The sequence below is a fragment of the Gouania willdenowi genome, chromosome 1, assembly GCF_900634775.1.
Source record: "Gouania willdenowi chromosome 1, fGouWil2.1, whole genome shotgun sequence".
Classification (NCBI taxonomy): domain Eukaryota; kingdom Metazoa; phylum Chordata; class Actinopteri; order Blenniiformes; family Gobiesocidae; genus Gouania; species Gouania willdenowi.
The window spans coordinates 27800646-27826425 of NC_041044.1; the positions used below are offsets into that span (position 1 = coordinate 27800646).

General features: G+C 36.8%; 1 protein-coding gene across 1 annotated transcript in view; it reads right to left on the reverse strand.

The window, feature by feature from the left end:
* The window catches only part of LOC114462871 (multiple PDZ domain protein-like), a 66065-nt gene that overhangs the window by 34799 nt on the left and 5486 nt on the right, over positions 1-25780 (reverse strand). Inside the window, exons 4-20 of the mRNA XM_028445957.1 lie at positions 25484-25702; positions 25151-25219; positions 24927-25049; positions 24198-24281; positions 23384-23491; positions 23196-23298; positions 23029-23120; positions 21533-21746; positions 20320-20394; positions 19719-19798; positions 19361-19507; positions 17268-17453; positions 15913-16074; positions 15336-15545; positions 10990-11160; positions 7052-7175; positions 5183-5381 (exon numbers count right to left, since the gene is read on the reverse strand). Of these exons, the coding sequence (XP_028301758.1) occupies positions 5183-5381; positions 7052-7175; positions 10990-11160; positions 15336-15545; positions 15913-16074; positions 17268-17453; positions 19361-19507; positions 19719-19798; positions 20320-20394; positions 21533-21746; positions 23029-23120; positions 23196-23298; positions 23384-23491; positions 24198-24281; positions 24927-25049; positions 25151-25219; positions 25484-25702 (2366 nt within the window). The remainder of the gene's footprint in view (positions 1-5182; positions 5382-7051; positions 7176-10989; positions 11161-15335; positions 15546-15912; positions 16075-17267; positions 17454-19360; positions 19508-19718; positions 19799-20319; positions 20395-21532; positions 21747-23028; positions 23121-23195; positions 23299-23383; positions 23492-24197; positions 24282-24926; positions 25050-25150; positions 25220-25483; positions 25703-25780) is intronic.

Here is a 25780-nt window from a genome sequence, read left to right on the forward strand (position 1 = left end):
CCACGCCCACGCGTGGAAAGGGCGCCGCCTCCGTGTGTTAACCCTATGGAAGTGTACTGTGTCTATGGAGAACAAGCAGCTTCAGCGTCGATAGTGCTTCCAAAAATGCTCGAATCGGGCCAAACAAGGAGCATTCGTCAATATCCTCAACAAAACTGCGATGTATAAAAGTGCTCATTTCATGAAAAATGTGGCACCAGCGGACGCGTTTTATTCCCCTGAGTCCGAATATGTGGTTTGTTTTCGGCTAGAGGCGAATTGCGCGCGCTGGAGGCCGCAGAAGTTGAATGGCTATGTTACGTAACGCGGCTATAATTTCTGACCCACCCATTAAATTTGAATTTGCTTTACAGGGACTTTGATATTACTGACTATCCACTGTAGCACCTAATTGCATTATTAGTTGTCAAACTCATTTGAATTCAGGGGCCAAATATGGATCAGTTTGATCTCAAGTGAGCCACAGATTTTAGGTGGGAAAAATGAACAATTTTAACCTCAAGTGTGCAATTGTTTTTAATATCAGTTACTGCCAGATCTTCACTTCAAACGTTCTTGTTTTTAACCAATTTTTGTGTAGATTAGAAGAATTGTTTGTGGAAAAATTGAGAATTCTTTCCACAATTTGCAATTAAAAATGACTGCATTCATGAAATATCAGGACCCCATTTGGGGTTGGAAGACACTGGGAGGGGGTCACCAGATGACTCAACAAAAACAAAGAATATTTTTAAAACAATATGAGACCATTTTTGCCTATTTTACTGCAACGACACCAAATTTGTCATATTTGAACCTTTTTTCATCACTTTTTGTTGCCATATTTTTTGCAGTTTTTAATCCATTTCTGCCACTTCTTCATCAAATTTTAATGCCTTTTTTGCACTTTTTTTTCCACTACTTTTATGACATTTTCAGCACTTGTAAACCCTTTCCACCACTTTTTCTACCTAATGTTGCATATGTTACTTACATATTGTCACTTGGCAGAATGAAAAGTTTGAGAACCACTGAAATACACAAAGCAAAACTGCAAGTCCCTCAAAATAGAGTTTCATTAAATTGGTGAATTTGAGATTTCTACAACTGGATTATTTAGTAATTTACACAATGATTAATGTGTTTTTTTTTCAGTCATTTGTGGGCCAAATTGGATGCTCTAAAGAGCTGGAAGGCCTTGAGTTTGACACGTGTGCGTTATTGTATTAACACTGTTTCCTTAAGGTAGTTGTGCGTCACTAATGATGTATTCAAATGTCACACCAAATACGCTACACATCAATGTAACATAAATAACTGCTAAATAACAAACCGTGACCTACAGTATTTAATATTCACATTGGGACCTTCACAGTATTGATTGAAAAGAAACGCTCTTAAAGGTGCAGTCCGCAATGTTGGAAAGCGACCTAGACCTCCACTAAGCTCGACTCCTCAAGTTTTAACAAAGAGAAAATGTAAACATACTTGAATGGTTTAAAGCAAAATATCTACATGTGGATGAAGAACAGGTGCATGTGTGTCAGGATGCTCCAAAGGTACGCAAACTCTTTTAGTCCTTCCGCCATCAAGCTTTTAAATACTAGTGAGAGGGCCAGATGAGATGTGTCTCATGTGCTGTTTTTAGGTTTGAATCTATTTGTATTTATTTATTGCCACTTTTGCACTTTATCACAATGTTGGAACTGCTGTGGCCTACAGCGTGGCTGTTCTGTTTTTGTCCTGCACAATGACTGGCTGATAAGATAAAAATGTGGATGTGTGTGTAATGTTCTGTCCCATGCTGCAACCCAACTCACTACTGCAAACTGAATTGCCCCTCGGGGATAAATAAAGTATTCTTAATCAGAATCTGAATCTCCATTGAAGTAAGGCAAGCCAATAGATGCATTGAGACGGTTTTAAGACACTGGAAACACTGGGCTCGTGCTTTTCCATTCAGAAGTTACTTATACATGGACTGAATGAAGCAAGCTTCATTAGTTATTCAACGGACCCCCCGAAAATGGAAAAATAAAATGACTTCTTCAAAACACAAGTAAGCCTGGACCAATTTTTTTGTTTTGTTCAAAACGATTACATTTTTATTTACTATAAATTAATATTTAACATTAAAATGTAACATTGTTTTAAATTTATCTTAAAAAAATGTATATATCTTTCTTATGAATTTATAGTGTGAAACACCTTGGATTGACTCAATGAATCCAAGTTAACTAACATGGGCGACCGTGGCACAGGTGGTAGAGGGTCGTCTTCTGATTGAGAGGTTGGGGGTTCAATCCCAGTACCTGACTATGTGTCGAAGTGTCCTTGGGCAAGACACTGAACCCTAAGTTGCTCCCAGTGGTCGACTAGCGCCTTGCATGGCAGTCCTGTCCCACTGGTGTGTGAATGTGAGAGTGATTGGGTGAATGAGCTGATATGTAAAGCGCTTTGAGACTGCTTCAGTGTGGTGATAAAGCGCTATATAAAATCAAGTCCATTTACCATTTAATGCATCGTAATTCCTTTGATTTATGGAGGCCTCTTTGAATTTATAAAGTTATGATCAGATTTTATTTTCTTCTCAGATTTATTCAATATTCATTTGCAATAGTTATACTTTTAAAATAAAGAATCATCTGTATCTACAGTCACCCTGGGGCAGTCTGAGGGAAGTATGGTGGCCCTTTTCACACCACTATGCATTAACTCATATTACTGAATATTCCTTTACATTGTTGGCCAGCATGTACACATTCTAATAAAAAAGCTACATCTTGATGACTTATACCTTTTCCAGGAGATGATTTCTCACTGTCACGGAGAACAAAATTGGTTCTGGTATAGTTTGAAGAATACAACTTAAGATCTCAGTCCCATCAAACATTTATGGGATGCTCTCTCCCAACCTCAGTGATTTGCTGTTAATGTTTTTGTACCAATGACACCACAGCAGAACTTCAGGTGGGATCTGACTTAATGGTTCAGGGCTATTTTGGTAGCAAAAGGAGAACTTTGGAATATAAAGCAGATTAGAAATGGTCATGACTGGTTGGTGTGTACATAAAAATGAAGAGTACCAGAGAAGTGCCACTTTCTCATGACTGTACCCAGATGTTATATTAGGGGATTAAGTCCGACCTGGTGCGTGAATCGAGGCTCTTATAGGAACAATCTGACGGTTTCTTCACATCTACCAAATACAATCTATTAGTTTTGCTGCATTAAGTTAAAAGTTACACCTTTATGGCTTCAGTGGTTCATACGTGGAGATCCAGTTAAATATGAACCTGAGCAGTCGTCTAATGAGCCAGAATAAGTGAAAACATCCGTGTGCATTTGTCATGTCTTAGATCCATTAGTACCAGAGCCTTTAATTTCATACCATATAACTTGGCTTGTAACAGAACGAGATGCATATAGGCACTAATGACATTAGTCATTACCTGATGAATCTCTTCTAATAGAGACTCACAGCATGTAATGCCACTGTAACAGTTACCACATATTATGGCCTTCCAAAGACAGCAGGGTCAAAGGCTTAATAGTTGCACCAGTGGTTTTTCCTCCGTGAAATATGACTGCAGTGGGAATCTTCATTATTTTACGCAGAGGTTCTCTGTTTTCAGTAGGACACACGTATTGTATTGGCCATAACTAACACCAAAAGTTTGAATCGCTACTTTGTGATGAGAGTTTATTATTGTTTTCAAGGAAGGTTGGATAAATAGGTTTGAATTGTCGGGTTAGAGCTGCAGGGATGATAGTGGGCGTCCTGAAACCAGACCTGTGGAAAACCACTACATTCAATGGTCAATACACCAAATTAAATATTTTATTTACTTTTGTTTTCAAGTTCGTTTGAAAATGTGTTTTTTTTTTTTAATACAACACTGGACTATTTAATAGAATTACCAAACCACTTGCTTTTTAAACAAGAGCACTCAGCCATGTGCCAAATACACTCTTTGCCAAATATTGTCATTTATCTAGATCAGTAATCCTGATCATTCACACTTTAAAGGCTTGTAAGAAATGTATATCCCTATCAATAACAATACAGTTAGTCTGAACATTTGGGCACCCCCAATTTTTTGAAAAATCCCAAATATGGGCAATCCAGAGCTGATCCGGTTAAACCCGTAGGGTTAATTGAGGAACTAACCCAACATAACAGATTCATAGTAGAGGTATTGATTTTTCTAGAATCAGTACATTGTTCTGGATCCCTTCCTAAATCTAATGGAATCCTTCATGGCATGAGGTCTATCTTTGGTTAAAATATACTGAACCATGTGGTGTTACAAGAAACTTTGTTTTGTAAATGTTGAGGGAAGAGCTAGACCCATCGAACAACAGATACAAATTATGCGTTAGGTTAACATGAGGAGTGTGGAAATTGTGTTGAAAAAGTGATACAAATATTACCAGTGGAAGATTATAATACCGTAATAATCTATGATGAACAAATCCCTTTTGTTTCAGTGTAAAGCTTTACACCAGGGTTGGTGTCAATTCGAATTGTAATAGCGTAATTTATAATTAATTATAATTGTTATTGTAATTTTTAAAAATCTGTTGCTGTCGTATTTGTAATTGAGTTTAGATAATTGAATTTGTAATTGGAGTTGGCATAGAAATTCCATTAAAATTGTCAATTGTAATTTAATGCAAAACTGGAGAACACTGTTACAGTTCTATGTACAGTTCTACACGTATGTAGTTAACGATTATTAAAATATTTTTTATGTAAAGCTTTCCCACATTTTACCATTTTAGAAAAAATTACTGACACAAAAAGGCTCCGATGCCCTCACCAAAAAATATTAAAACTTATATTTTCATTGATTAAGAAGTCTAATAAGTTAACCAACAGATAAGACAGAAATTAGATGATAGATATTAGTTTTAAGTGTATTTTACAGCTGATTTAGGACCAGCTATCATAAGAGATGCTAACAGAAAGCTAACACAAGAGGAAGGATAACTTTTATTGGGTTATTTATTTCAGGCTCAGTAATTGTGATTAACTGTAATTGAACTTTAGTAATTGAGAACGTTATTGTAATTGAGTTTCTGAGGTTAAAAAAATTAATTTAATTGTAAATGGAAAAATGCTGGTCACTGTAATTGTAATTCAAATGTAATTGAACAAGGTAATTGACCCTTTACACCCCCTAACGCTTTAGGGCCTCACCTCATCTCTGGCCCTATGACAGAGTGACTGCGGAGCATGGCCCTGGCCTTGGCATTTGTCAGGTTGGAGGTAGGTTCTCCGTTGATGGCCAAGATGGCGTCCCCCACCCCCAGCCTGCCATCCTGGCTAACAGAGCCCCCCTGGATGACACTGCGCACCAGCATGCCTGAGCCGTCCTTGATAGCACTCACCGACATCCCTGCCAACGGCCACACAAACACATAGACACACAAGAAGCACACACAAGCTCAGGTAAGTGGGGGGGTTCGCTAAGGCTGCTTTGTCTGCTTGCCAAACAGACGGACAGTCGCACAAACAAACACCTGACAGTGACATAATCAGCATAATCAAGATGGGCACTAGGCAGCTTAGCACACAAACATGGCTACACATGCTAGACATCATCCTTCTGTGTCCCAGTGTTCCATAGGGCGCTCAACCACGGACGCTAACGCTAAAGGGCTGAGGTCACAGGTGCATGGAGGGCTAACACATGCCAGCCGGACAAACACCAAACTTCAGCATTATCAAACTAGACACTAGGTGGATTACAGAAACACTTAACACAGAGAGGCTCAAGCAGAAAGACACACACTTAATCACACACACGTACGCGCACACACAGGAAGACAATAATTAGGTAGCTGCGTAGCAACAAGGCACATCCACAACACTATGGTCGTACAGAATTTGAAGAACCTCAAAGAAATGACTGAGATTTTTCAGTTCATATAAATAGTTTATTGTTTATTTTATTTTACACTCAAATTACAATACAATCATAGTGCCTGGATACAAGAAACCTGAGACACGTCTACCGACACTGACAGGACAAACAGAAGACACATGCTTTTAAAGACATCACAAAATCGTGAAGAAATGTCGCTTTATGTCTCAGAATCCAAAGATGACAAGCACAAAAACACAACTGTAAAAAATACAGCTTCTGTTAAATGAATACAATTTGTAACAAATTTATAGTTTCTATTTTGACTGTGCTGTTATTAAAATAACAAAGTCTTAAGTTAGAGCGATATATCGATCAATCAAAAATAAACAAAGACTTTGTAGGCCGTGAAGACATTTCTAACATGATAAAGGCAAAATCTTCAGTTTAAAATAGTTTTTTTAGGGTATTAAGACATTAAAAAAAGGTTTTTATTGGGAGTACTGTCATATACACACTTTAAAAATGTGTTTCACTTTAACGAACAGTATTGTAGATGGCACCTAATGTTATATTTTCCAATTATTCCAGCCTACATAACAAATTGCTAACTTTGTTGCTTGTTTTTGCGTCAAAGCAAATAGAATAAAATTTTAAAGACCACAATCAAACAAAAGCTGTAAACCTTCCATATTTGGATTTTTTTTTTGTGAAATCATATCTTTTCTAATATTCCAGCGATAGACAGACATTGTGAGGCTCTGACCATCACATTCTAAGTGCAGGAACATTCATTTTACATTTCAAAGTAGTGCTGTGACTTATAAAAGCTTGTTTTCCAGAGAGGAATGTGTTTGTCTTTCAATGTTTTGCATAGTGCCCCTCAATAAAAGTGCAAGATCTCATTTCACGCTATCATCCCCTTTGTCTGATAGCCAACAGCTAGACTTCTTTCATATTATTACCTAAAATAAATGCAATTTTATTCAGAACTTTGTCATAAACACTCTCCGACATGCATAGGCACATGCACGCATGCACACACACACAAACATTTGTCAAACGCTCTATCAGGTATCTCAACCACAATATTACAAAACTCCTTCAGCCATCATCACCACCATTTATGAATGTCAACATTGCCATGCCTGTAACGTACACACACCAAGACACCATCATCATGAGAAATATGGATAACATACCAAGGCTACGGTTGCCCCGGACAACAGTGATTTTCCTTTCAAAGTTGGTGCGTGGTGGAGGAGGCGGGGTTTGCTTGCTATCAGCATCTTCCATTGCACTGTAACGATGACGCAACTGGTTTTCCTGAGAAAGAGACAGCAAACACAATATGTGACTGTAAGTGTAATAAGAGGTTTTTTTTTTTTTGTCGAAATAATGCACAAAAAAGAAGTCAGTGATCCAGAACCATGATATATATAGCTACCGTACATATTATTGCCAGAATAGAATATCCTTTATGTACAAAAAAGCGGGCTATCGAAATGTATACAACAGTTGGTTCCAACAAAGTAATTTGATTGGATAGGAGACAATCTATGAGTGTTGATATAGAGTAGATTATCACACCAGTGCTGATATTTTAGCACAATAGCACTCCCTCTCGTGTGATATTGCTTAATTAGCATGCTAGCATTGCAACTTATGTCAATGACTATAAGCGTCCATAGTATATTTAACAAATAATCATCCATCCATCCATTTTCAGACCAGCTTGTTCCTGTTTTTCAGGGTCGTGGGGGGTCTGCCAGTGCCTATCTCCATCTCATACTGGGCACTGAGTGGGGGTACACCCTGGACAGGGCGCCAGTCCATCGCAGGGAAACACAGTCACAGACAACCCTCAAGCCCCAGGGCTTGAATCCATGACCTTCTTGCTGCGAGGCAGAAGTCCTAACCACTAAGCCACTGTGCAAATAATCAGTTTTGTAGAATATTTTCAAGAGGAAATCATGGACACAAACCCCTATATGACCGTGATGATGCTTGTTTTTGATCCACTATCACAGATTGTACAGTGTAGATTTTTTTGGTAGTAATACCGCAGAAAGAAGAACAAGGTAAAGGTAAAGCATGTCAGTGACTGCCTCACCTTTCTCTCCTCTGTGCCCTAAAGATGTTAAAACCTCATTTGCCGACGAGTTTCTTCAAACATCCACACATGCCTGTCCTTATTCACTGTTTTCTATCTGCATATAAGTCAATTTTAATGTTTTTTGTTTTTTGCTTTGCTTGCACTGAAGCTGTCAGTCAGCTCTCTGTCCGAGGCATAAATTCATTTAGAAACGTTTCAAGTCTGGCTAAAAGAACCAAAAGAAACACTCTATAATTCCCTTGCCTGCTTCACTCCAGACTTTGATTGCATGTTCACATGGCCCAAACAAAGTAGACTTTCATGGCAAAAGAGTAAAAAGAATTGCCGGAGTAAATTGGTTCTGAGACTTAACTTGATGCTTGAATTTTCTATTGAGATTGGAGAGTAACATTGAGATTTTATTAAGATTTGAGTTTAAACACTAAAATTTGATGCAAACACATTTATAATCAAGTAATCATCTTGAACAAAACCATCCTTACTCTAAATGTCTATGGGGTCTATTCTCCCGTCTGGACTTTGCGCGCCTGCAGTTACGTGCTTCTCTCCTACGCGTATTCTCCGGTCCAGGCGGCTGACACGCCCACCGCGCGTAAGGAGCCAAAAAGCACGTAAGTGTGAATGAAGGCGGGTTAAAGGAAAGGAGGCGGTGATGTATTTTTTTTGGGCTGTCTAGAAATCACGGAACCTGGAGTTTTCCCAACGCTTGTAAATGTCATTGAAATCCGTGAAAATGATAAACGCTCACTTTTAATTTGAAACGCCTTCGTTGATAAACAATATAACAGGTTGATTTGATCAGATAATTGCAGTGTGATTCTGTCCGAGTCACAGTTAAAATCTCTCTCCTTGATCATCATCATCATCATCACTGTAAAGCGTGACCGAGTTAGATGTGCTGGAGATGTGAGGAAATAACCCGGCTGCTTTAATACAGAGGGATGTTTGCAGTGAAACACAATTATTGGCTTTCATAATACGCAGTTTTAAATATAAATTGTTTAAAGTGACCTGAGCCTCATTAAAATATGTGTGGGAACAGTTTCTGGTCCATCCTCATCTGAATATGACAGCTTGTTTCACTCTGTAGTGGATCAAACTTTATGTTGGACATTGTATGAAAATAGTTGAATCACTGTGACCAACGTGGACAGAAGTCTGTGTCTGTCAGAGTTTTAATTAATCGCGCAGCAGCAGCTGAGTGATCACAGCTGCTGCTGCATGATGCACGAGTCCATGTGGCTTCAAATGTAACTAAGTCCATATTTCTAGTGCAATATAATGTTTCACCTTATCGGGGCGCTGCACTTATTCCAGGGTTAGAAGCGCGTTAGGAGGAAAAGGACTTATGCACACCGGAGAATGTGCGTAAAGCCAGTTTTGAATGGGAACACCCACATTTCAGGGCTGCGCCACCCACAGTGCGTCACTGGGATGAAGGCGCGCAGCGACTGACTTAAGTACAGGGGGAGAATAGCCAAAAACAGCAGTGGCTGCTTTTTAGACTTACACACATGGGAGATCAGAGCCCTATATGATTAGAATGGCTAGAAGGTATTTTACTCCCTCAAAATACACAAAATACTTCAGTGTACAATATTTTGAATTATTACTGAAGCAAAAAGCAGATGCAGTCCTCTAATACAGTAAGCACTAAAAAAAACCCTCAGAAACTGTTTCATTGAATCTTAACTGAAAGTCGAAGCAATGCAGAGTACCTAAAGCGTCCTTTACAACACTTTTATCTTTGATGACAATACTGACCCTTGCTCCCACTCTTTGTTCATCACGGTGTGTTTCAGAAAGTGAGAAACCCTGATGAATAACTGTATATAGCACAGAATGCCCTCATGTCAGAAGCTTCCCAATGTCACATAAGCACTAAGCACTTTTAGATGACGGCCAATTGTTGTGTAATTAAGCAAAAGCAAGTACAAAAGGCTGCTTCATTAGGGCTCAGTTTGTCTCTGAATGCAGGGACAAGCTGTTAAGAGTGAGCACTTTCCCTGTACGTGACCTAGTGATACTGATACAGCATGCCTCTCCTTCTATTTATCTCCTCAGTGCAGAACCACTGAAACAGACACTGGCATAGCAATCTCTTTTAGAGAAGCTGAAATGATGACTTACACAATCTCATGTTTGTATGGCAGTAAGCATAACTTTCTTTGTATTTGTCATAAAACACAATGTACTGAAGTGTTGCTGCACATGTCTGTAAATATATATATATATATATATATATATATATATATATATATATATATATATATATATATACTTAACGCCAGATATTTAGATCATACAAACCCATTGTTCCATAAGTCAAATTTGCAGATTTAGTTGTTTTTCAAACTCTTCAAGTTGTATTTAAAGCCAATAATAAATTATTAAACATTCAAAAGCTCTTCATTGAGAGGGAAGGGGTTTATAAACTGAGAAATAAAATAAATTTTAGGTTTGTGAGTGTGTGGACAACAAGGAAAAGCTGTTGTATATCAGTGTGCGGAATAAGATTGTGGAACAATTTGCCAGTGGAAATTAAAGAGTGTAGATATTTAAAACATTTAAAAAAAAATATGAAAAAAGTGTCTTCACGTTGTATGACAATTTTGAAAGTGTGTAAAATTGTTTTTTTTGTGTATTTAATCAAAATCATATGAAGATATTACAAAATGAATTTATTAACAGGAACAATGGATGCCTAAGCTTCTTTATGGGTTTGGGTTTAAAAGTATGTGTATGCAGTAATACAGTATACGTATATGTTTTTTTTTTCTGGAGAGGATCCATCTGCATCAAATCTTTTCTTTATTGAAATATTGTTGTGTATTATTGCATTTGTTCGAAATAAAAAAGTATATCACAAAAATAAAAAGGTTGAGGGACACAAAATAATTCTGATAAATGCCCTTTCACCTCAGTGTTTTCCAGTAAACAAACGACTAAAACTAAAATGTGGGGGAAACATATTCAGAACTGTGTGACAGTACAAGTAATTCCTTTTTTCCCTGTATTCCATACCGTGTAACACAGCTGATGGATGCTGTTATCCCAGGAATTGCAAGCGTTGGTATTGAGGTTGGCCTCTGCAGTTTCAGCTAGCACGCTGACCTGAGTGTAGCTCTCAGTGTCATCGCAGGATGCTAGTGTGCTTCGTTCTGAGATAGGCGTCAGGCCGCCGCACAGTTCCAGCTGAGAAGACAAAAATTCCAAATTGAACTTGCGGTAAAAAAAAAAAAACCTGGAGCGTGCTGTGAGCTATGAAAGTAAATTCACAAGGAGGCAAAAAGGCTGAGGATGGTGAGTGTAAATGAGACACCCTGTACTGCTCTCAACTTCTCTCTGTGTGTGTGTGTGTGTGTGTGTGTGTGTGTGTGTGTGTGTGTGTGTGTGTGTGTGTGTGTGTGTGTGTGTGTGTGTGTGTGTGCGTGTAGTGTAGTCCAACATTGTGTGGCTCTCTCTGCCGCATTAAAAATGTAGAAGCACTGTAACTGGATTCTCTGTACCTTGTTACTAAGCCACTGCCCACAACATTTGACTCATTGATACCTGCACATTTCTGTACAATTTGTTTATTATATATTTGGTATTAAAAAAATTAATATATATATTTATATAAACCAGCGACGGGCAGTCAGGGTAGGCAAGGTAGGCAGTGCCTTCCCAAGGGTGACTTGATTATTTGTTTTAATTAATTTTTTTTGAAGAAAAACGACAGCTTTTAAAAGATGGGAGACCAACACCTGAGCTACTAGACCTTCAGCAAAGGTAAGGTCAGAAAATTGTTCATATTTTCTACAGTGAATGGTAGGATGCGCTGCCGTGTCATGAGATATATCTTGTTGGGAGAGTATGGAGGCTATACTGAATAATTGTTTATGTTTCTTTAATGGTGTTTTACGATCTTGATTTTGTTAGATGGCTAAATGCTTGTTCATGTGGATCTTGTTGGGTTTTTTCTTTCTTATTATGAATTTTAGATTTTAATAAGCGCATTGAGATGACTGTTGTTAATTGCGCTATACAAATAAAGTTGAATTGAATTGAACTGAATTAACAATTGCCAGCAGAAACATATGGAATTGTCATTGGTGTTGACATTGGTGATCTCGATTTGCAACGCCCTGCCTACCCAACCCTAGTGCTCACGGCACGTCACTGTATCTATGTATATCTTGGTTTGCATTCTTAAAGCATTTGCATGTTCTCCTAATTTTGAGCTTATATATATATATATATATATATATATATATATACTGTATTTCTCCCTCCCTGTATGCTCAAAGCTCTGTTTCCCCAGTGTTGTTTCTCTCAGATAAGTTCATGTCTTGTTCACACAGAGATTATCTCTCAGTGTCAGACAATCTCGTAACAAAGTTCTTGCAGGTGCTCCTCCCCCTTTGTTATGTAATTAGCCAATAGCAGCCTTTCTGATCAGTTTTTCCCTTTTCTGTCCTATAATAAATCTGTGCTGTTACTGCGTGATTGCCTCTTTTTCTTTTCCACGAGAGACCTCTTCATCTGTACCTTTTTGTTCATGCCAGAACTCTAGAATACACTCCACAAAAGGTCTTTTGGTCAGTTTTTGACTCGATTTTATCAGACATATAGTGTATGCTCGAAGATTTCCTTAATATATGTGTCCATGTTTAACGGTTTTGTCGTTTTCATTTTGTATTCTTGCATTGCAAAGAAAAAAGTAGTGCGGGCAAATTGGCCAAATTTCAAAATCCATTTTTGAGTAACAAAATAGTTTTGGATTCTTGTCTTTTAGGATCACTTTAGTGATTTTCAGTTGTTATACATTTGTTTAGAAAGCTGAACATTCTTCATGATGTGGGTAAACAAGTTATTGCCGTAAAATGCACACATTGTTTTTTTATTCTTAAGTTCTTAACATTTTATCAATTTCACATGTCTGTAAATATGTATACATTGATATATATATATATATAACCAAAATTACAATTTACAAATCAAATTTATAAACAATAGTTAAACTTAACGCCAGATATTTAGATCATACAAACCCATTGTTTCATAAGTCAAAGTTACTCAAATTTGCAGATTTAGTTGTTTTTCAAATTGTATTTAAGGCCAATAATAAATTATTACCTGAAAACATTCAAAAGCTCGTACAAAGGTTTGCAAACTGAGAAATAAAATACATTTTAGGTCTGTGAGTGTGTGGACAACAAGGAAAAGCTGTTTTATATCAGTGTGTGGAATAAGATTGTGGAACAACTTGCCAGTGGAAATTAAAGAGTGTAAATGTGAAAAAAAATGTCTTTACGTTGTATGACAATTTTGAAAGTGTGTAAAATTGTTTTTTTGTGTGTGTATTTAATCGAAATCATATGAAGATGTTCCAAAATGAATTGTAACAATGGATGCTGACGCTTGATTAATTGTAACTGTAGTTTAGAAAAAGGGGTGGCACTAATAAGTTTATACTTCCACCCACTCCCTTTCGAACACAAAGTATGTGTATGCAGTAATACATGTAATTATTATTAGAGCGAAGCCATCTGCATCAAATCTTTTGTTTATTGTAATATTGTTTTTGCATTATTGCATTTGTTCGAAATAAAAAAGTATATCACAAAATAAAAAAAGGTTGAGGGAAACAAAATAATTCTGACAAATGCCCTTTCACCTCAACGACTAAAACTAAAATGTGGCCAGGGGAGACATATTTAGAACTGTGTGACACTACAAGTTATTCCTTTTTTATAAAGTGCACAGTAGCTGCACTGTCACACGTAGGTCAACAGACAGGTTCACATTTTTAATGGTTCAATTCAAAAGTAAGGTCAAATCTAATGATATGTGGTGAAACAAATATTATCAATAGCCTATGGATAAATCATGGTAAAATTCAAGGACTCAATGTATTTTATTAATCATTCTTCCTTATTTGAACATGTAATGCTGTGATAAAGGTTTTATTTATATTTGCTTTTCACATGGAAGTACTGTAGTTGCTTGCTGTTTGGATTCAAATATCAAAGAGAAAAAAAAAAAAAGAAAAAAAAAAATCAAAGAGAAGTCCCTATTTTGCTTTGTTGTTTAGCCTTAACCTTCATCACTATTAACAACTAGCCACACATTTAGTTTGAAAGATATTTTTGTGTCGTCTTCAAAGCAGCGTGACAATAAAATGAAAAAAAAGGTATAACAACAGGAGAGTTTAATCAGCCATGCAATTATCGTAAGTGTTATTAATTAAACATATATTCATCAAAGAAACAAATCGAGTCACAGAAGGAATAGCAGCTGCCTTGTCAAATATGTGTGTTTGCATGAGGCAAATGGAAAATGTTGTTGCTTTTGTGATTACATTAAAACTCCAGCACAGGAGGTAGTGATACCATGTTAAAGCTGTTATTGAATTTGACATTACATTTTGATTCTGGTGTCAACAAGAAATAATTAGCGATTAGTCACCCCTAAAAATGATTGTACAGCTAGTGTAGGAAGACGGAACTGTATCATATTTTTGGTATCGCTTTTAGTTTTTAATTTATTCTTATAAAAGTTTTGCTTTTCAATTATAAAAGTCTTTCAGAAATCCAACAACACTCATTCTGGCTTTCTTTCTCCCTTTTCAATCTCGTGTATAAAATATCTGCTTGACTCCTTCATTATTGTTGCTAATTCTGAATCTAAGAGACATATAGGTGTTCATACCAAGGTGTTATTTGTTGGATGGTGAGGTTTTTTTTTATTCCATTTTACACCTTGAAATGTCCATCACGTCAAAGCAGTGAGTAATCACTCCAAGATACGTTTATATGGTTTACATTAAAGCCTATTTCACGCTTAATCCTAATTCCCTCTATGTGGAAGGGCGGAAAAAGAACAAATTGCGTGCCATCGATCTAGATTTAAATGCAATATGGAGGTTTTTCTATTAGATATTTGGAAAAATCAAGGTTGCTTTTCTTTATCCATTATTCCTGTATCCTATAGCTGTTGTTCTTAAGATATGCTTGCTACAGAAAACATTTCATACTTTGGTGCTAAACCAAATCAGGTGTAATTCTGATGAAAAAATTGGTATATTACTTTAACTGAATTGACCTTTAAACTTCACACAAATATGATATTTCTCTATTGAACTAGAATAAAAAATAAAGCTAATATCTATCTAATAAATCAAGGACCGTCTGTCTGTCTGTGTGTGTGTGTGTGTGTGTGTGTGTGTGTGTGCATGTGTGTGTGTGTGTGTCGAGCAAATATCTCCCTGATGCGGTGTCTGTTCGTCCAGAAACTGAACTTTTTTTACAAGCTTGCACACACGCCGAGTGTTTTTTTTTATTGGTTAAAAAAAACAAACGAGTAATAATAATAAAGTCCTCACTTACCGGTAGAGGTTTGGCAACTCCAATGCGAATGGGACCATAGCCAGTGGACTTTAAGACATGCACAGCATAATCAAGGCTGGCGCCCTCCAAGTCACTTTCATTCACGAACATGAGCCGGTCTCCGGGTAAAAGGCGGCCATCATGATCAGCCACACCTCCAGGCACCAGGGACCGGATGACCAGAACTGTTTTAGTGGCGTCTTCTGGGTCCTAGATTGAATGAAGGGCAGAGTTTAGTGAAAATATACAAAAATCACTTTTGAAAAAACATATACCGGTACACACAGCTGCACAATCACCATAGACATTTTATATAACTGTAAACTAAAATGGTGAGTGCATTACTAATGTAAACAACATGTAAACAGATTAGAGAGACTATTATAAAGCTAAAGTCAAAGCCTTGTCATAGCTTCAAAAAACATTGAACATATACATTAGTGCATTAATGCACAGAGAAAAAACAGAACAAATGTCTGTTTTTCTTTGTTCCGAGTATTCACCTTATTCAACCCAACTCTACCACCTAATCCAGTTTGTTTCTATTTGTAGAAAGGCTCAGGGGCACGTCTCTGACCTGATAGTCCAGAATACTGAAGCCCAGGCCTGACTCGTCTTTCTCCAGCTCAACCACCTGGGCCTCTCTCTCCCACATGGCCAGAGGAGGTGACATGGGAGGCACGCCACGCTTTGTGATGTCCTCGGCTGTAGGACATGGAATAACACAGCCCTGGTCCAGCTGGGACATCAAGGTGAAACAGATAGAAAAAGCATATCAATTGTCATTCTGAGTATTCTTTCTTTGATTTAAAATGTTAAAGGGCACCTGGAGTGAATTCTAACAATAATCAAATGATCATAGGTAATTCTCGAGGTTTAGTTTGGTTGTTTTTCAACTTTGAGGTCGGGACCCCATGTGGTGTCGCCTGAAATGTCTAGTAATTGGTAAACAATAAGTAAAAATGAATTAAAAAAACTTAGCCAAAAACGGATTAAGATACTATTTTCTATTTTTTTTTTTTTATAATTATTTTTCAAATACACATCACACACAATAAATAAAATAACTGTATCCCATACTTAAACTTTCTCAAATATAAATCTGGTTCAAATAAAGTATAAGAATATCTGAGGTGGTGCATTAAAGCTGGTTACTCTGTATTTTTAACACACTTAGTAAATATGATAAAAAACTAATTCTAGAAAGAAAACTTGTATATATGAATATATCCTTATTTTATCTTTTACATTTATTATTATTATTATTATTGTTGTTGTTTCTGGTTTGTTTTTTGTTCTTCGCACCATCCAACAAGGTCAATTCCTTGTATTGTTTTTTAAACTGTAAAAAAAAAAAAAAAAAGTCTCTAGAGTTGCTAGACATTTGTGATATCAAAATAGGATCACGACCCAAAAAAGGTTGGGAACCACTGCTTTAGACTCTTTTAATGACATCAAGCCATTGCTTTAGCTATGCCACTGACTCAGCACTTCTCTTGTGCATTTTCTTCATCTAAAATAAGTCCACTCTCACTCCTACTCAGTCGTGTCAAGCAGCATGGTCTCTGTTGCACCTCATATGTAAAAAGTGAAGCTGAGTGCTCTGATGTGCAGCAGCAGCAGCATCACACAATAAATACCAGCTTCAGACACGTCCAATATAACTCCAACACACATTCTTGTGTTGTCCGTAGTAATAAATAATACAAGAATAAATAAAATGTATGCATGGAAAAGTACTACAAAAACCTAAACAGAGAGGAAAATCTAATAAATCACATAGTTTGTGTAATTGTAATACATCAGACACATTTTATATTATATACATGACTAATACAGGTACCCTTTAAAAACATTTGTAAATAATACAAAAGAAGATAGATTGTTTACAAAAAAAAAAAAAGTATGAGTTCTTGCCCAAACAAACGTCACCTTCTCATTGAACTCAGCCAGCAACTCTTTCAAAGTAAGACAGGCATCATCACCATCTTCCTCTTCACTGTCAGGGATTGAAGGGGGTAGAATACGAGAGCAGACGAGGCACACACACATTGGCAGCTCCTTTAAAATATTGACCACCTCTTTGTGTGTTTCACCAATGAGAGGAATCCCATTCACCTGTTGGGAAAAAAACATACCAAATATGTGTTACAGATTTTTCAATGTTTAAACATGTGGAAAAACATGCAACGCTGTAAATATACTGTGATCCAGATTCACATCACAATCATAGTTGTAATCCCATTCACCTGTTGGGAAAATACATCCCAAATCTGTCGTTTTTTTATTTTTAAACATGTGGAAAAACATGCAAAGCTGTAAAGATACTGTTATCCAGGTTCACATCCACAATCATCAACTGGGTCATTGATAGAGGGTTTAATGAAATAGATCTACGCTGAAATGAACAGAAGTGTTTGTTTACACAAGATTGCACACCTGCAGAGGAGCGGGCCATTTATTACTATGAAGGTCATCTCGAGGGTGTAAATATAAGGGGGGGGTGGATGACATCAAACCTTAGAGGAGGTGGCAGCCATGAGAGCACCTCGGTTTTACAAAGTATTTCTCCGTGCGTTGGTGCTAAAACAATCCACAAAGGGATCTATTTACTGTGGAAAGAATGCATTTCCTCTACAGCTGATGGGTAGAATAACACTTACATACATCTGCTCTGCTCACTAATAGTGTAAAAAAATAGAATCTAATATTATACCCTTCATCATTTATCAAGAGCGCAGTATATTAAACAATTTCTTTGTCATTCATATGATCAGTTCTGCTCTTTATTCATAGCTAAATGAAATAGAGCTGAGGAGCGATGTGAGAACACTAGAGAAGCTGATTTAAAACCAGGAAGGAACAATGCTTTGCCACGCTGTGGTTGTCTCATGGAGATCAAATGGCTCAACATTTGGCTAAACAGGTGTTCGCTTTGACCCCTCAATGATACACAAAATATGTTTACAACACACTTTCATTCTACAACTTTAGGTATTGTAAAATACACTTATTACACACTAGGGGCTTGTACAGGAATATTTCCAGAGGTGACAAGTATAAAAATACAAGTATTTTTTTTTCTGATATCTGTTCTTTACTTGAATATTTATTTTTTTGGTGACTTTTTACTAGTACTTCTTCCTTTTTTAAACAGATATCTGTACTTTCTACCCCTTACATTATAAAAATTAGCTTGTTACTATGAAGAACTTCGAAAAAGACGCAACATTTTGGAAGTTTGAGCTTTTTTATGTATGTATGCATATGTGTGTACGTACTAACCCTTTCCAAAAAATTTGAATATCATGGAAAAACTGGTTAATTTCCATAATTTCATTCAAAAACTTAAACTTTTATAGATTATAGATTTATTTAAACAATTTCAAGTATTTATTTGTTTATTTCTACATAATTTGGGCTTCCAGCTCATAAAACACACAAAAACAGGAATTCAAAAAATTAGAATACTGTGAAGAAATCACCATTTACTTTTCAGTTTTAGTAGAAAAAAAAGAGGAGAAGAAGGACTGGACTATTGGCCAGTGGTCCAAAGTCCTCTCTTCTGATGAAAGTAAAGTGTGTCTTTCATTCAGGAATTAAGGTCCAAGGGTTTGGAGGAAGACTGGTGAGGAACAGAACAGAACGTTGCACCCCAAATCATGACTGACTGTGGATATTTCACACTGGACCTCAAGCAGCTTGGGTTCAACATAAATCTATTTTTTTTTTTTTCCTGTGCAACATGCATTTCACACCATGCCTGTCAAAAAAAAAAAACGTTTCTTTCAAAATAAAATACAAGTCTAACATAACAGACATTAAGTATTTATTTATTTTTGACCTACTGTCCGCGACCCACCCAGTACAGGTCCACGACCCACTTTTGGTTCCCGACCCACCAGTTGAGAATCTCCGAGCTAAATAACCCATCCTGTCACGTCCATATCTTAATTAAATTTGAGTGATTTCACATCTTTATCAAATAATTTCCTCCCTCTATCTCTACAGCTTCAGACAGTTACCTCCAGTATCTGATCTCCAATACAGATCTTCTCACTCTGTCCGACTGGGCCTTCGGGCAAGATTGAGCACAGGTAGTGATGTCCTGCTCGAGCTTCCAGACTGATGCCCAGACCACTCGTCTCACTGAAGCGCTCCAGCTGACACACCTGAAGATAAGAAAAATGAATTATTGACATTAAAAAAAATACATTTTTCTCCTTTTTTCCCCCCTAATCAACACTTCCAGAGGTAGAAGATGTCTCGTAACTAAAAACCCTTCTATACTGTATGTGGGTACATATGAGATACATGTATTTGGATACAACACAATCTTGAAACAGTTTGAAAGGTGTTTATCTTTATAACAGAGGGACATACCATCACTTCAGATCGAGGTCCAACTGCATGTTGCCATCTCTTCCTCAGATTCTCCTCCTCAGTTGGAGTTAATTTCATACCTAGAAAATGTGCACACGCAGACATAAAACATACATTCACATCGATAAACTGAAATATATAAACGTACATCAATAAGGTTTCAAACAATCAACACAGAAATGGTCCAAGTATGAAAATATTGTTACACAAGAAAGAACAAAACACACACACACACACACACACATACACGTGCCTGTTCCAATCCACCATCCTGTGATTACTTGGCAAACTAATGTTTTCTCATTCATCTATTAAAGCCTCCCAGCAATCAGTGCTCGTTTGACTGTGCGCCGTAATCAAGCCTAACAATTCTTGTCTAAATAAAGTCATATATGCAGGCGGGCTGGGAGACAAATCATTTGGAATGAGCTGAATGAGTTGCATAAACACATGATTGCACAATGCTATAAATAGGCGTTCATCAGAGACCATACTTCACTGGCACACTGCTGTTTTCTTCGTCCAATTATTACAAAAAGACCCATGATCCTCTTCCAGACTGCAGTGGTGTTTATAGGGGGAAAAAAAACAAACAACTTACCGCTTCTGGAGCCATGTTGGAATCGTCGGCTGGTGCATAATGCTCTTCGAGAGATTTCTTGCAGAGAACAGATTCCTGAGGAAGGCAAATAAACGCCAATATTTTGTACACATTTGAAAAAAAACTTTCACAAAAACAAACACCAGTACCTGTTCATTATGAGCTATTATGAGATGTCTTATTTTATTCTTTAATTGTCTAATAACATCTGTAGAAACTATGTAGACAGCATTTGTTCACAGCTATATGCATCCAGGGAATTCATGAATTAATTAGTCAACAATGAACTTTAAAAAAAATACTGAAAAATAATGTATGAATCCGTGTTTGACTAATATGGTACTGACCCTTTATGTATATATCATGTAAGGACTTGTCTTTTTAAAAACAAATACCCTTTCTACCAGTTAGACACACCAAACAATGCTTTGATATAGAATGGATTATCATGTTTATTCTTTATCGCAATAGTTTAACCCCGTGTCTGCACAGATGCATTGTTTCCAAATGTGTATCCCTGGAAACAGTCATCTTGTTATTTCCTTCTTTGTCAAATTTCCCATGAAAAAAAATAAAAAGATGTGTTGGACACAATTTGACCTCATTGTTATTTAAAGGTAAAGTCTCAGACGCCATTTTTACCCCAGCTAATTTGAGAGGATACCATTGAAACTAGAGGTGTCCCGATTCGATATTGATATCAAATATCGGTCCGAAATCAGCCAGAAATCGAATATCAGATTTTATCGGACTGCATCTAAAATCACCGATATAAGTTTTTTGATAAAATTTTCCGCTCCAACACTTCTATCCGTAGGTGACTGTGGTTCACACGCCAACAAAGTAACCTACTGTTATTGACTATTGTTCTCTGTTTGAGTAACATCACTTGACCAAGCCTTTTCTGACATTCCACACTACAAAATAAATAATAAAAGTACTGTATGTATGATTCCTGCTGATATCGTATTGGATCAATATCGGTATCGGCCGATACGTAAGGCTGCAATATCGGTATCATATCGGAAGTGAAAAAGTTGTATCGGGACATCTCTAATTAAAACAGGCTTTAAAATAAACATTTGTAAATATTGTTTCTGGGAGAAAAAATGTACATGATCTAATTGTCTATTAATTATCAATACACAATAACTCTATTTTGTTTAATGCCTGTAAGCAAAATAAAGGCTGTTTCTATCTCAGTAAAAATCACCTGTCTCTTGAATCCTACTGAGGCCCACATTGTAGGGATTGCCTTCATGAAAGCTGTGTGAGTGTCTGAGGCGCTGCAGGGGAGGGACTGGGGGGAGGATATGAGTCAGACGGACGCTTTTCCTCAGCAGCCTCAGTCTGACAAGAGGACCAGTCCTTCTCAGCACCTCCATGGCACGCTGTTCACTGCAGCCCTGCAAGCTCACTCCATCTACCTGAGGAAGGGAACACACAATAAAGGGCAGATAGAAATGAAACACAACCATGGGAAAAATAATGAAAGGTTTGGTTCTAAAAAAAATCCATCATTATTGAATACAAAATGAAGGATTGGCATATGTTTTTGTCAGAGAATACATCACATGGACAAAAGACTAAATGTCTTTAGAAAGCAATAAACAAACACCATCTGCTGAATTGTGAAACACTAACCGACAACATTGTTAGTTTTGACAGCACATTTTAATTTAGTTTTGACTAAAATGCAACTTAGTTTTGGTCAAAATGTAGTCATCAGGACTATTTCACTTACAGTGTTGTTTTAGTCAACTAAATGACATTAGGTTATAAGTCGACTAAATCGGTTACAAATATAGTCGACTAAAATAAACAAGAAAATTACCAATTTAACATTAAAAATATGGGGTGTTCTAATGTTTATTTTTAGATAAAAATGATAATCACACTGAATATTAGCAGCAACTCACAAAATGAGAACAAAAACACACAAAATAAGAGGAAAAATAGACTGAAAAGACAGGATTTTTGCATTTTATTTTTTTGAAGATTCAATTGCCATTGATCAACCTGATATGGGATGTTATTAATGATTTTAAATACATACAGTGTTAGGAAGCAACCTCCACAATTAAAAAAAATGGATATCATGTACATGTAGAAATCAAACATGTATTTCATTTGTTATGCAAGAGAAAAATTGTGTTGAATATATTTGTTAAACTCTTGTTTTATTGTAATTATAAATGGTTCAGTTTTCGTTAAAAAAAAAAAAAATGAGAGGCAGAGATTGAGGAGGCGGAGCCTCAGGCCTATAAGACTGAGCAGGAAGTGAAGGTGGGAATAAAGGAAACCAAAATGGCTCACACCTGGACAGGGGAGATGTTTGAGCAGGTCTGAACTGAACACTTTGTTGGAGTATTTGTTTTTGAAGATTCTCCCTTTTTCCTGTTGTTTGAAGAACAAATGCTGTTTTGGCTTGTAACATACAGACAGATGTGATGTGATCAATGCATACGACCACATGTTCATATGAGGTCTGATTTATATATAATTATAGTTTTGTTTTTATTAGAAACAAAAAAATACAAAAAAAAAATAATAAATGAATGCATTTGATGTAGTTTTCGTCGACGTGGTTTTTTTGTTTGTTTTTTTTTTAAATTAGTCATAGTCGAGTCATTGTCACTTTATTGTCACTAAATGTAGTCGACAAAAACTATGACTAAAATTTCGTTCAACAACTTCATTAACACTGACCGACAAGATGATGTCTCCAATGTGTATGCGGCCATCTTGATCAACAGTGCTGCCTTTCACTATGGTCTTTACTATCACACCAGCACTGTAAACTGAAAGAATCAAATATATGTTTTTTAAAAAGTATCAAAACATTGACGTCTTGCATTAATCATGACACTCTCTACCTGCGTTTAGGTCACCAATGTAGCTGGAAATGGTAAATCCCAAACCACGGCTGTTTTTAGTGAACTGCACACTGAACTCGTAGTCATCATTGTCATTACTGGGCTGGAGAGGAGAAAAGACAAAAGCATTTTAATGCCATGCACACGCACACGCATGCACACACACACACACACACAGAGAGACACACCTTGCCATCCAAGCTGTCCTGGCTATTGTCGGGGGAGGAAAGGTGGTTGTCCTTCATAACATCCCTGGCTATGAGCAGTTTGACCTTGGTACCAGCATTTCGCAGCACCTGATTTCAAAGTGTGTTGATTACCACAAAGGTTCTGATAAATGTGGTAAATATTTCAGTGACATAATAGTTGAAAAGCAGTTTTAAGAAACAAGTTTCTAGGCAAGGCACGGCAAATTTATTTGTATAGCACATTCATACACAAGGCAACTCAATGTGCTTCACATGATCGAAAAGTGAAACAGAAAAATTAATCAACATTAAAGTTGTCAAAAAAACCAAAAAAAAAAAAAAAAACATTTAAAATCATCAGTAATTTAAAATCATCAACAAACCAAAAATCTCCCTCTCAATCATAAGCAACAGAGAAAAAGAGTGCCTTGAACTTCTTTGCAGCATAACAACTAAAAGCAGCGTCATCATGTTTACTTGAACTCTGGGCTCCACTATCTGACCTGTGTCCATAGATCTGAGAGACCCACTGGGTTCATACCTGACTAACATTTAACTGATGTATTCTGGACCAAACCCATTCACAGATTAATACACCAGCAGCAGAACTTTAAAGTCTATTCTGAGGCTGACTGGGAGCCAGAGTAAAGTTTCTAATAAGATAACTTACAGTACAGCGGGATGATAAAGGAGATAAACTAAATGAATGATGATGTCTGGGTTTCCTAATCTAGAATAGGGTTTGGAAACTAAAGATGTTATCATCTATTATTGTGCTTTTTGTAATTCTTTTATAGCTATTATAAAGTTTTACCTGTGCAACCTGTTCGCTGTTCATGCCTGCTAGATCAGTATCTCCAATACGCAGAATCTGGTCCCCACTACGGAGACGTTTATCCTAATGTAGGAAAGAAAACAAGCATAAAACCTGTCAACGTGCTGAGGATTATAACACAAAAAAAATCACTTTTACTCCAATTGGCTCTTTAGACCAGTGTTTCGCAAATGGGGGTACGTGTACCCCTAGGGGTATGCGATAGCACTCTCTACTTGAGGGAGAGAGAGGAAAATTACTAATTTAAAAGCATTAAAAATATGGGGTTTATAATGTTTATTTTTAGATTAAAATGATAATCACACTGAATATTACCAGCAACGCAAAATGACAACAAAAACACACAAAATAAGAGAAAAATATACTGAATAATAAAAAGAAGAGACAAACAACAAGAATACACAGAAAATGACAACAAAAACACACAAAATGATGTTGATTAAAACATGAAATGAAAATACAAAGGTCAGTGTTGGTCCCACATCAGGAGAGAGATTAAATTCTAAAATATATCTATTCAGGAGGCACTAAATACTGTTTTATTCATTTATTTAAAAAAAATTAAATCTGTGTTATCACTCATTCATTCCATCATTATGCTGTATAGTTGTTGTCGGGGTACAGGATTCAAAAGTTAGAAAAAGTAGGTATTTGAGCCAAAACAAGTTTGAGAAACACTGCTTTAGACCAATCCAAGTGCACACTTGCCCTTCCAGCTGCTCCTCCAGGGAGAATGGTCTTGACCATTACACCTGTGCTCCGTCCTCCTATGATGCCAAAGCCAAGTCCTTTCCCATCATTTATGAGCTCGATCATTTCCACATGACGCCTCTGTGGAAACGGTCCAAAAAAAAAGGAATTATAAGTGAAAATAAATGCTAACTTACGAGAATTTAAAGGAAAAACAAATGTGATCCTGCATATTTATCTACCTCGTGTACAATAGCAGACAGGTGTCTCCCCATTGACATGGTTCGAGAGATTCTGGGTGGGGTGCAGTACTGAAGAGTAGGAAATAAAACAGCGTTCATAATCCTATGTCATGAATTTCAAATCCGTCAGTGAAGCTAGGTTTTGCTATAAAGGACTCACTCAGTTCCTAATGAGAACATTTTCATGGGAAATGTGACACTTTTTATGGTAATATGACTCATTTTACAGCCGAAAAAGAAAAAATGATAGTCTTATGGACCGACCAAGATAACAATAACTCATCCATTAAACCGCTGTTGAAGAAACTTTAATGATGACATTTTTCCTCAAACCTGAGATTCGGTGTAAGTGTAGTTGTCAGGGAAGATATCCAGGTCCAGTGAGCCTAATGAGGACATGCTGCTGTCAGTGTGGAGGGATCTGCCTGTGTTGGACCTTTGATTCTCCATTGCCCATGTGTATGAGTCACTGTGACTCAGCGACTTCAGGCCTGGGCCAAACTCCTGACATGGTCCACAGTTCATGGATACGGATTTGAAGATCCCCTTTCCCTGGTTAGATTTAGACAATGGTGAGTTAGGAACTGGATATAAAACCGATGATAAACATCAAAGAATGGAGAAAGAGTG